Raw genomic sequence first — 11,731 nt, forward strand, 5'->3', positions numbered from 1 at the left:
GGCAGTCCAACCGGCAACCTTGTGGTTGAGAGCCCACTGGCCCATGTGGGAATCTAACCGGCAGCCTTCGGAGTTAGGAGCATGGAGCTCTAACCCCCTGAGCCACCAGGCCGGCCCTATGTGGCTTTGAAACAGCAAATCATGCTTAGATCAGCAGTGACAGATAGGGGTGATGTTGCGGGGAGGAAGACTTCAATGTCTTTATGATGACACTCATAAAGTGTGGGGTACCTTAGCATGGTACTACCATCTGCGATCAGCAACACTGAAGTCAAAGCCTTTCTTTTTGAGTTCCTACTCGACTTCTAGAATGGAGAACTGTAAAACCGAATCAGGAAAAGCGCTGCAGTCCCACAGGAATTTGCATTTGATTGCTAGAGCACAAGTAGATTTAATTATTCATTCATTCATTCATTCATTCATTCATTCATTCATTCATTCTTCATTCATTCATTCATTCATTTTTACAGCTTTGGAATCTGTATCCCTGTCAGACAGAACATGTCTGACTTGATTAAATACAGAGCTGCCCTGCCACCATGAGATAGGGAAGGAGAGATGGTCACAAGGTCATTAGTTGCTTTCATATCAGGGCCTGTGTCTCTAGTTTGGAAATATAGAAGCAATTAGGCTTTCTCCCCACCCCAGAAGATACCAGCTTCATTACATTCTGGAAGATAGCCCTTTGGTCATTAATTCCTTTCAGTTGCTCTGGGTGGGTTTTACTGCCTCCTCCTCCACAGATAACAGCTTCACCAACAGTTTGCATGTTTTTGAGGTTAAAGTGGTTTCTAAAACTCATGCCATCTGTGGCTGGTTTTGAAATCCTTCCATTTGAAGGCTGTCTTCACTGGCAGGAGGTTTGAACTATGACTTGAGACCAAGAGCCCTTCTTCTTCTTCCTCCTTCTCCTCCTTCTCCTTCTCCTCCTCCTCCTCCTCTTTTTTTTTTTTTTTTGCTACATATTGCCATTTTTAGGCACAGACTTCTGGCTCATTTCTTCCAGGCATAAATTTAGTGCTCTTTCAGTCTTCGTTAAAGATTTATCACATGTACTTTGCTGTCACAAGAGCAATTATATGTGAACTTGACCTGGCTTCACAAATTTGTTGAATCGTCACTGTATATGTGAATTTCTTGAGATCATATTCATATGCCACAATGGAGATGGACATACCACCTTTTGGTAAGTAAACTAGTTTATTTTCCCCCCAGCATGTTAAGGGATTACTGTTTCTGTGGTTGGGTGCCAAATGAAATGATTTGCCTCCGGATGTTATACTGTCGTGTTCTACGGAAAAGAGACATCTTAACCCACTGTAATCTAGTTTTACAAACAAAACACTAGAATCACAAGATACACACACTGAAAGGCCCAGAACTGGTGCCAAGGGAACAGTCCAGTCTCCCATCTCACATTTGAATGGAATGATGGCTGGTGACCTTCTGCCCTACTTAATGTGAGTATTGCTGAGTTCATGTTAAGGATCTATGATGAAATGCCACCATATCTCATTTAAACCTTATAACAAAGATATCCCAATTTTTACAGATTCGTAAACTGAAATTGGGAAAGGTTAAACCAGGGGTGTCAAAACTTTTTTCAACGTTTTTTACCAAGGGCCATATGCAGTAAAGTACACAAACAGCCGGGCCACTCACTGGGGATAAAGAACATATTGCCTCACCTGGTTTATTTAAGTAAACTAAATATATTTTTGGAATTTGCTGCCGGCCAATTAACAATGGATTGCCAACCGCAGTTGGCTGGCGGGCCACAGTTTTGACACCCCTGGGTTAAACGAACTAATCCAAGACTCCAGAGCTGATGATAAATGGCAGTGTCAGGATTCAAAAACAAAATACTCTGAAAAACGCAAGGGCGGTGATGAGATGGCGACTGCAGAAGATGTCAGCCCCAGCAAGACGCCGCGACCTGTGCCGCCGCCTGGGGCGCTTATTAGGTAAGCGTGGCAGAGCACCAGCGGGCGGGGCCATTGATTCAACGCGGGCGGCAGTGACGTGAGCGGGCGCCAAGGCCGCACGCGCGCGGCGGGGGGGGGGGGCGGGGGGGGGGCGGGGGCGGCCCCGGTGGCTCACGCGCGCCCCCCAGCGGCCGCACCCGTTGCTGGAGTCTTTTCCCAGCCCGCTCCACCCCGGGCCTGCGGCGGAGCTAGGCGCCCTCAACCTAGCGCCCTCCCTTGGACTGCGCTCCCACCCGGCCAACCTCCTTCCGGCGCCGGTGTTAGCTTCTGGAATATTCTGCGCCAGAACAAAGGCCCGAGAGCGGAAACAGGGGGATCTCTAAGCCGGCTGCTGTTGGGCAGCTCTAGCCCCTGGTTCGAGAGAGGTGTACAGGAGACTAATGTTTCTGCAAATCTTCTAATCGAGGCTTTCACCCGGAGTTTCTTCACATTTAAAGGGCCTCCTTTCTCCATCCTTCAAAAAATTTTTCCTTGCTTCTCTATCTCCCACTCTTGCTTATTGCTATCAGGATAGTTATGTCTAGGGACCCTCCACAGGAGAGAATCTCTTTGTTCACCTTGGAGGAAGGAGGACGGAAGTAGTAGACACCCAGGTTATGTTAGGAACTGTGTAGTATTAAGGAGCACACCTATTATAATAACCACTCCTTCTTAAACTCTGCCAACCTCACCTACATTGGTCAGTCATCGAAAGTCTTACTTGCCAAATCTAATACCCTTTCGTTTATCCTCGGTAATTTTTAAAATACTGACTCAACTTTTTTGAATTCTTCCAACTTTATATCCTTCAGGTCTTCTACTTCCTTCTAGTGAATCCTGAGACTATCTCGCTGGCCTGTCCTTTGTTCATTTCTCATCAATCATTCTCAAAGTGGAGGGAGAAGGAAAGCACATTTTATCTATGGAGGGCAAATCCAAATTCAGGGGAGGGTGTCTCTGATTACTTTTTTTTTTTTAATTGGGGAAGGGGACTTTTTTTTACTGGGGAACAGTGTGTACTTCCAGGCCTTTTTTCCAAGTCAAGTTGTTGTCCTTTCAGTCTTAGTTGTGGAGGGCGCAGCTCAGCTCCAGGTCCAGTTGCTGTTTTCTAGTTGCAGGGGGCACAGCCCACTATCCCTTGCGGGAGTTGAACTGGCAACCTTGTGGTTGAGAGACACATTCCAACCAACTGAGCCATCCTGGAGCTCAGGGGCAGTTCAGGGGCAGCTCAGGGGCAGCTCAGCTCAAGGTGCTGTGTTCAATCTTAGTGGCAGGGGGCAGAGCCCACCATCACTTGCGGGACTCGAGGAGTTGAACCAGCAACCTTGTGGTTGAGAGCCCACTGGCCCATGTGGGAATCGAACTGGCAGCCTTCGGAGTTAGGAGGATGGAGCTCTAACCGCCTGAGCCACCGGGCCTGCCCCCGTCTCTGATTACTTTTAAAAAGCACATTTAATATTCAGCAAGTATTTACTGAGCACTTACTAAGTGGCATGCACTATGCCAGGCAGTAGACTGCAGAGTGAAAGTCAAGGTCTATTGGAGTTAGAAGAAACCAACATAGAAGTCCTTGACATCTAGAAAGGAACAAACGATTCACAAATTCATATATGAAGGCAAATTGTATTTATTGCTGTCAAAGAAAAGCAGGGGACTGTTAAGAGGGAATTCTAATTTGGATTAGAGGTCAAGAAAGACTTTTCTGAGGAGGTCTCATTTAAGCTGAGGCCTAGAAGATGAGCAGGAGTTAGTTAACACGTTGCGTACGGATCACGAGAATCTTCACGAGGGATTTAAACCCCGCCGTACGCAACGTGTTAAGATTAGTTCCACACAGAAGAAAAGAGCATAAGTGAAAGCCCTGAAGAGGGAGGGAGCTTGGTAGTAGGATCTGAAAAGAGGGTTATGTGGCCCAAGTGTGTCTCGCGCCTAATAGCAAAGGTCATGACAGACCTTGCTGGGCTTTGCTTATAGGCAATGCTGATGAGTAGATATTTTATCCTAAGAGCAATGGGAAAGACTGAGGGGATATAAATAGGGGGTTCTCTTTACAATTGAAAAAGCTCACTGTGGCTACTCATGGAAGACAGTTGGATAAGAGAAAGAGTGCCATCAGGAAGATACTTAGGAGGCTACTGTAGTAGTTCCAGAGAGTGATGATAGTGGTTTGGGCCAGATATGTATCTCAGAAGATAGAAGTAAATGGAGCCAAGATATATTTGGAGGCAGAACACCCTTGGTAATAGATTCAATGGAGGCCAGTGGGGAAAAGTGTCACTGAGGGAGAAAAAATGACAAGGATGACACAGGGTTTCTGATTTGAACATCTGAATGGTGATATAGGGAGCACTGCAGAAAAGCAGAGTTAGGGAAAAAGATACAGAATTTGTTTTTGGATATGTTAAGTCTGAAATGTCTGTGAGTCATAGAGGCAGAGAAGTAGGAGGTTATCTGTATAAGTCTGGGACTGAGAAGAGTTCTTGGTTGGAAATAGAAATTTGGGACTCGGTAGAATACACAGTGGTGAGCTGGAGCTGGCTAGTACAGGCTTGTGATAGCTGATTTGTAACTTTTTCATGAATTCTGTTAGCTGGTTGTTAAGCATAGCCAGTATTAAAAATTAAATTGTATAAATATAATTGAAGTAAAGTACTCAAAACTCGTCACTTTCTCGTTATTTTACTACATTTTTGCATTAATTTGCTAGGACTGCCGTAACTAAATACTAGGTAGTTTTAAAAACAGAAAGTTATTTTCTCACAGTTGTGGAGGCAAGACGTCCAAGAGCAAGGTGTAAGTTTGGTTTCTTTTGAGGCCTCTGCCCTTAGTTTGCAGACGGCTGCCTTCTTGTGTCCTCACAAGATCTTTTTCTCTGTGTACGTGCACCCATGTGCCTAAATTTCCCCTTCTTATACTGACAAGTCAGATAGGATTTGGGCTGATCCGAATGGCCTCATTTTAACATAATCATCTTTTTAAAGGCTCTATCTCCAAATACAGTCGTTCTGAGGTACTGGTGGGTTAGGGCTTTAACATATGAATTTTGCGAGGACAGAATTCAGTCCATAATAATTTTACTATTATCTTTGCTTCTTGAAGTTATTTACCTCTATTGTATCTGTATGGTAATGATGGAAACACCATATTATGGGTTGCTTGCTTAAAATCAGCCATGGTGGGAATATTTATACCAGAGAAATAAGCAAATGCTAAAAATTAGGGCTTTTATTCTGAGCTCCCTCCAATCCTAAGGTCTACCTGAAAATAACGATTGGATGGGACCTATGCTGGATGGGGGTGGGGAGTGGCAAAAACCAGACCACTTACCTTAGTATTTTTGTTCCTCTATTCCCACCTTTTACTTCAGGGGGTTAGTTTCTTTTGAATTCACAATACTTTGCTTTGAGGATGTTCGTTCCCTTTAAGATCTCAGGTGATGTAATGGATAACCCCCACCCCTCCCCTGTGCACAGTTCTAAGCCCCGCCCACTGTTTTATGCCCTCGACCAATAGAAGCCCCTTATCCAGGTTTCTGGGATTGTGAAAGTGGATTTGTAACCTGTCGTAAACCGATCCACTTCAGTTCATCGAGGCTCTTCCCTCAACGGTTGTCTACAGCGGAAGTCAAGTGCCCCGCCCCGCCCCCCTCCCCCCTCCCCCCTCCCGCCCCTCCGTTGCCATAACATCAGTACACAACGCCTCCTTCCCCCTTGCCCCTCTTCCAAAACAATCCTTCCCCTCTTGGTGCCAAGACCCTCTCCAGAATCGCTTCTAGTTGAACAGAACCAGAGTCTGTGCCCCTTTACTAAGGAAGAGTGTGTAGGAGGATTAGAGACTGGGTCAGGCTGGTGTCGCGGAGGGGACAGGGAAATGGGGCTAAGCAGGGTGGAGCAGGGTTTAGGGATGAAAGGGGAGGGGAGGGGAAGGAAGGAGTCGGTAGGTGAGATTGGAGGAGAATATAGTTTTAAGGTGGAGGTGGGAAGAACTGGAGAGCGGGGAATTCAGGAAGCGAGGAGACTGAATTGTTAGAGAGTCGGAACCACTGTGAAGGGCAGGAAAGGTCTCAGGAGTCTGGGAAAGCATCCTGAAGGGAGAGGGGTCCTTGATGGGAAGTACGAAGTGGAGGTTGGAAGTCAAAATGAGATGTTCACAGAGATGAGGAAGGGAGCACAGTTGGGAAGAGAGGAGGGTGACAGGAGGGGGAGTACCCCACCATTGGAGGTGAGGGAGTTGAGGGTTGGCAGACGCTGAAGAGACCTTCTTTTTCAGGACAAGGACCCAGTTTGATCTGACTCCAAAGCCTTCTGCAGGGAAGAAAGATGTCAGATGAAGATGATCTGGAAGATTTTGAGCCAGACCAGGATGAGCTGGAAAGGGAAGATGATGAGAAAGAGACAGAGGAGTGGGAGGATGACAGGAAAGAGGAGGAAGACTTCTCTGAGGAAGTGAGAGCATGGAAATGGAGGGATCCTAGGGCTAAGGGATAGGGTTGGACTGGAAAGGGATGCCTGACACCACCTTCTCCTGCAGTGGCTGCCCACTCCTCTGACACAGGACATGATGAAGGAAGGGCTTTCTTTGCTCTGTAAGACGGGCAGTGGATTGGCCCATGCTTATGTCAAGCTGGAGGTTAAAGAGAGGTGCGTTTATGAGGGGCCAGAAGAGGACTGAGGTTGTAGGGCCCAATCTCCTTTCTCTCATTCCTGGGTATTTCCGCTGAGAGTTTGGATCTCTCTTATTCTGGGCCAGTGGGAAGGGAAAGATAGAATTTACTTTTTAGGAGCCCTGTGTCTCCCTGCATGCATCAGAGCTGGCTTGGGGATTAGAGGCTGTGAGGGTGAGTGGGGGGGATTCCTGCTGGACTCTCTTACTTGTCCTTCAGAGTGTAAGGGCTTGGCCCTTCACAGACACAAAGTCCCTGCCCACTGTTAAGAACCCACCTACCTTCTCTTCTCCCTCGTCACCCATCCCATCTGTCACCCATTCTTCTCCCCATTATAAGCCATCTCCATTTTGCCCTCTGCTTTAGCACCTCTGCCCATCCTTGCTGGATTCCTAACCTTAACCGTGGCCTCTGCCATCTCCTAGAGATCTGACAGACATCTACCTGCTGCGTTCCTACATCCATCTGTGCTATGTGGATGTGTCTGAGAACCACCTGACAGACTTGTCCCCACTCAATTACCTCACCCACCTGCTCTGGCTCAAGGCTGATGGCAACCGGCTGCGAAGTGCCCAGCTGAATGAACTACCCTACCTGCAGATTGCCAGTTTTGCCTATAACCAGATCACTGACACTGAGGGCATCTCTCATCCTCGTCTGGGCAGCCTGAATCTCAAAGGTGGGTCCTTAGGATGGGCTACACAAGATTTTTTTCATTCCTAGCCTGGGGCAAACAGAAGTGGGCAGTGTGGTTCTTAGCTGTGCCACACAGCAGTTGGCATTTATTCATTCATTCATTCAGATATTCATTATGATTTTTTATGCCAGTTCTATGCGCTGCTGATATAAAAGTGAACAAAGAAAGTCCCTATTCTTATGTAGCTTACATTCTACATGGGGGAGACAGACAATGAACACAATAAGCACAATAAATAAGGAAATTTATACAGTAAGTTAAAAAGATGTGCTGTGGAAGAATAGATTAGGGTAAAAGGAATGGGAGGGGGACACAGGCAGCAATTTCAAACAGGTCGGCTAGGACAAGCATCATTGAGAAACTGACATTTGAGCAAAGACTTGAGGGAGGAGAGGCAGTTAGTCATGTGGATTGCTGGGTGGACAAGTCCTTCAGACCCTGGACTATGAGACCACTTACCCCAGGGCCTGGAGGAGTTAAGTTTGGACTTGTCCCTCCTCATATTCACCTGGCATTAGAGGGAGAGGATGATGCAGAGCTTCCAAAATCCAGGCTCTACTGCAGAACAATCGGAGTGGCCCTCTGAGCTCTTGACACCCTCCTGCTCCTCAGGGAACCAAATCCGCATGGTGACAGGTCTGGACCCTCAAAAGCTGATCAGCCTTCACACACTGGAGCTTCGGGGGAACAAACTGGAAAGCACCCTGGGAATCAACCTTCCTAAGCTGAAGAACCTCTTCCTGGTAGCTCACTGGGTCAGAAGGTGGTTGGTGAAGGGAAGAGGGCATTTTCCTGGGGGCCAGCATATTCTGGCTTCTAGTAGGCTCAGCTACTAACATTATCATCAGAATGATAATTGGTGTCATTTATTGAGCCCTTACTTGATACCAGATGCTGTGGCGAAGCCAAGTTAAAACAGACAAGGTGCTGACCACCTAGCAGGGCTGATAATACATAATGTGTATACAGAGACAGTTGGCTTTGATACAGGTAGCAATAACGTGCCACAACTGAGGTACAGACATGGGGCTAAGGAGGCCACTTAAATGGCTAGTTGTTTAGATTCTTGAGCTTCCTCATTCCAGGATGGTGCTGAAGTCATTTCTCCTCAGTGGAGCAGTGGGGCTCTTAGACCTGGGGCGTGGGTTGAGGCATTGCCTCCTTAATCAGAGGTGGCTTTGGTGGGATGAGCAGTCAGTAGGAGGTTACTGCTGACTTTCCTCTGGGCTGGCAGCTTCTCCTGGACTTCTTTACTCTCTATACCCATCTCTATCCACCTCTACTCCCCTCCTGCACCCCTGCCTCTCTACCTCTTAAATTTCATCTTTTGCTGCATCTGTATCTGACTTCTCTTCCTTTTCTGTCCCTCTCCCCTCTCCCAATGTGCCTATTATATCCTGGGGTCTAGGCCCAGAACATGTTGAAGAAGGTGGAAGGCTTGGAGAATCTAAGGAATCTCACTACCTTGCATCTTCGAGACAACCACATTGAAACTCTGAGTGGCTTCTCCAGGGAAATGCAATCACTGCAATACCTCAACCTGAGGTATGCACCCCTTCCTACCCCTGACTAGGAGCAGCTTTTGACCCTGTGTTCTTCCCTGTCCCCAACACTCCCATCCTAGCCCATGCCCAGATTCTCACCTCATCCTCCATCCTGATCCTTAACCCTTCTTTCCTTACTTTCTTCTACATTCAGTCCTAATTACAGCACTAAGACCTTATAGGCGGAGACCCCTGAATTCTTACTCATTCAATTCAGTTATTTAAAACATGCTATGTGCCAGGCTTTGTGCTTTTTCAGGAACATCTAAAGGAATCAGTGATGGCCTATGGTCTCAAGGGACTCAGTCTGGCTTCAACTTTCTTGGCCCTATCCTATATAAGTTTCTACTACCCATCGTCATCTCCTGAGCCCCAATTCCCCTTCCCATTTCCCACCTCTCTTTTCCTGAGCCCCACCTGTAAGGGATGGCCCCCTTACTGATATAAAACACAAAATGTGCTCAGATGTGAGGAGAGAAGAGTATCTGAAAGGAAATCTCTAGATAGGAAGCACTAGGGATCAGGGGGATTTTCTTTCAGCACCTCTTGTCTGATGGAGGATTTTATGTGTGTTTCTTTAAGCAAAGATATAAGGAAATTGCCTCCTTAGTCAACAAGGCGAAATCCTCAAGGCTGGCAATAGAAACAGAATCTCTAAGTAGGGAGAGGTAGTTGAACCTTGAACCCCAATTTCTGATTCCTGGAGCAACCTCTTGCTAATTAGCTCTGCCACATTGGTCTCATAGGGTGGAGGGAGTACTGTTTTCCTGTTAACGGTCTAGACAGCGATAGTGGACCCTTCTCAGTGGCTGTTCACTGGGGATGTTTGGAAGTAAGTGTAATGGAGACACATTATCTCAATGACTGGGAGGAGCCTCAGGGGCCACAGATGCTAAACCTCCTGCAGTGCACTGGACAGTCTTACACATAGCGCATGTAGTGCTCCCAGGAAGAAACACTGCATGAGGTTTAGCACCTCCACTGAGAGAAGACAGAAGAATGTACACCTGATTTCATAAAGACTTGAGGCAAGAACATGAAAACAAACACAGAGAACAGTACATACAATGAGGCACATTAGAAGATGAAGCTTATTCTTCCGGCTCAGAGGCCTCAACCCATCCCTACCTCTAAGTTCCTCCCCGTGGGGAGCATCAACATAGCACCCACCACCATGAGTTTTGATCCCCGTTCATCTCCACTGGTCCAGATCCTACCTTCTAACCTCTGATTGTCACTGACACAGAGAAGTCTGACCCTGCAAGGGAGATTTCCCTGTGCTCCCCAACTACAAGACAAGGTTGTGACCCAGCTTTGCTGCTCCAAAAGGAGAAATACGACACATTACATAACAGAATATGGCACTTAGGGATTTCTTGACGGGCAGAAGCAGGACAGGAGTAGACTTGGACAACACCTCCGGCAATGCTTGGCAGGCCAATCCACAGAGGTAGTGTTTCTAGGGAAACCGGAGCCCATGGGAAATTCCCCCAGAGGTCCCATTCGTGGTAGCTGGCCTCCAGAGCCCGTTATTGCCCGGTGAACCCCTCTTGACTGCACTGGCAGGGGCAACATGATAAGCAACCTGCGGGAGTTCACCAAGCTTCAGGACCTGCCCAAGCTTCGAGCTTTGGTGCTGCTGGACAACCCATGTACAGATGAGCATGACTACCGCCAGGAGGCCCTGGTGCAGATGGCACACCTGGAACGTCTGGACAAGGACTTCTACGAGGAGGAGGATCGGGCAGAGGCCCAGGAGATTCGTCAGAGGATGAAGGAGGAGCAGGAACAGGAGGCTGAGCCTGAGCCTGACTTGGAAGTGGACCAGCCATTGATCTAGCAGCAGTTCTAGCCTTCAAGGATAGTAAGGAAGCCAGCAGGGAAAGGGGGGCAAAGGCCTGGTAGTTGAGGGGAGAGAGAAGTTGCTATAGGAGGAGGGGATAAGGCAAGGAGAGAGAAACAAGGGTGAGGAGTCAGGGGGTATCTTAGGGTGGAGAGAAATGAGCAGAAGGACCTGGGAGGAGCTGAGAAAGGCTTAGGAGACCCATCAGGAAGCCAGAAGAATAAGTGAAAAGAATTGGGGTGACAGGCAGAGATGTTGGTGTGGGGTGGGCAGGCACTCCTGACCTAGACTAAAGATCAGCTAGAAGGGCCAGGTCTGGGGCACGGTGGTGAGGGCATGGGGGAGGGACGTTGGTGGTGGCTTACGAGGAATACAGCTGGGCCTAAGAGAGAAGGCAGAAGAGGACGATCCTGCACTAAAAATCTGAAGCTAAAAATAACAGGACTCAGGGAGGAGAAAGAAGGGCAGGGTGTGGCAGAAAGAGACTGAGGAGATAAGCCCAGGGAAGTGTAGCAGCTGGGCACCTCAGATGGGCGCAGAGGTAGCAATGGGAACCAGTAAGGCCCAGAGGGTTTACTTCTGTCCTCTTCCTCCAGGGGATCAAAGACACTGGCCCCAAGACCTAAGAAGGCTCCTTTAGGGATCATCCAGTCAGAGGATGCCTTCTCTTGACCCAGACCTGGGGATTCATCACAGCCTACCTCCCAGGCTGTGGGTGGGCACCTGAGCAGCAGGGCAGGATGGCCAGGGGCCTGAGCTCTGCCTGCAGCCTAGCAACGAGGGCAGCCTTCAGGCAGGTCTGGTGCGAACCAGGCCTGGATGGACCGAGTTGGCTACGGAAGAGCTGCGGAGGCGGGCTAGGGTGTTGGGAACAGCTCGGTTTTCGAATAAAGAGAAATATTGATACTCTTGTGTCTGGCCGGGTTTGGAAGACACTGAATCTGTTACGGCCTCTCCTGGCTGTGCAGGCCTCAGGACTCGTATTACCCGTTGAGGCTGTGCTTGTTACTTTCCAGGGGG

General features: G+C 48.1%; 1 protein-coding gene across 6 annotated transcripts; it reads left to right on the forward strand.

Moving 5' to 3' along the window:
* Positions 1-942: 942 nt before the first annotated feature.
* Positions 943-11,535, forward strand: LRRC23 (leucine rich repeat containing 23). Of its 6 annotated transcripts, XM_088797633.1 has the most exons (9): positions 948-1,460; positions 1,553-1,964; positions 6,234-6,409; positions 6,495-6,604; positions 7,053-7,306; positions 7,937-8,067; positions 8,733-8,869; positions 10,435-10,732; positions 11,308-11,535. In XM_088797633.1, exons 3-8 carry the CDS (start codon positions 6,284-6,286, stop codon positions 10,706-10,708), a joined length of 1,032 nt encoding a protein of 343 aa, XP_088653759.1. In that variant the 5' UTR covers positions 948-1,460; positions 1,553-1,964; positions 6,234-6,283; the 3' UTR covers positions 10,709-10,732; positions 11,308-11,535. The 6 variants fall into 6 exon arrangements, with proteins under 6 accessions (XP_088653764.1, XP_088653759.1, XP_088653761.1 ...); XM_088797635.1 differs by having other exon boundaries at positions 948-1,964; XM_088797637.1 differs by lacking the exons at positions 948-1,460; positions 1,553-1,964 and adding an exon at positions 5,651-5,754.
* Positions 11,536-11,731: the final 196 nt, after the last annotated feature.

This window comes from Rhinolophus sinicus, chromosome 1 (genome assembly GCF_057876585.1).
Source record: "Rhinolophus sinicus isolate RSI-liver-muscle chromosome 1, RSI-T2T, whole genome shotgun sequence".
Lineage (NCBI taxonomy): Eukaryota > Metazoa > Chordata > Mammalia > Chiroptera > Rhinolophidae > Rhinolophus > Rhinolophus sinicus.

Excerpts from the sequence above, each read along its gene's own strand:
- LRRC23 (XM_088797635.1), top strand. The coding sequence starts at position 6,284 with ATGTCAGATGAAGATGATCTGGAAGATTTTGAGCCAGACCAGGATGAG. Across the intron at positions 6,410-6,494 it reads AGGAAGACTTCTCTGAGGAA|TGGCTGCCCACTCCTCTGAC; the intron begins GTGAGAGCATGG and ends CTTCTCCTGCAG. Across the intron at positions 7,307-7,936 it reads GGGCAGCCTGAATCTCAAAG|GGAACCAAATCCGCATGGTG; the intron begins GTGGGTCCTTAG and ends CCTGCTCCTCAG.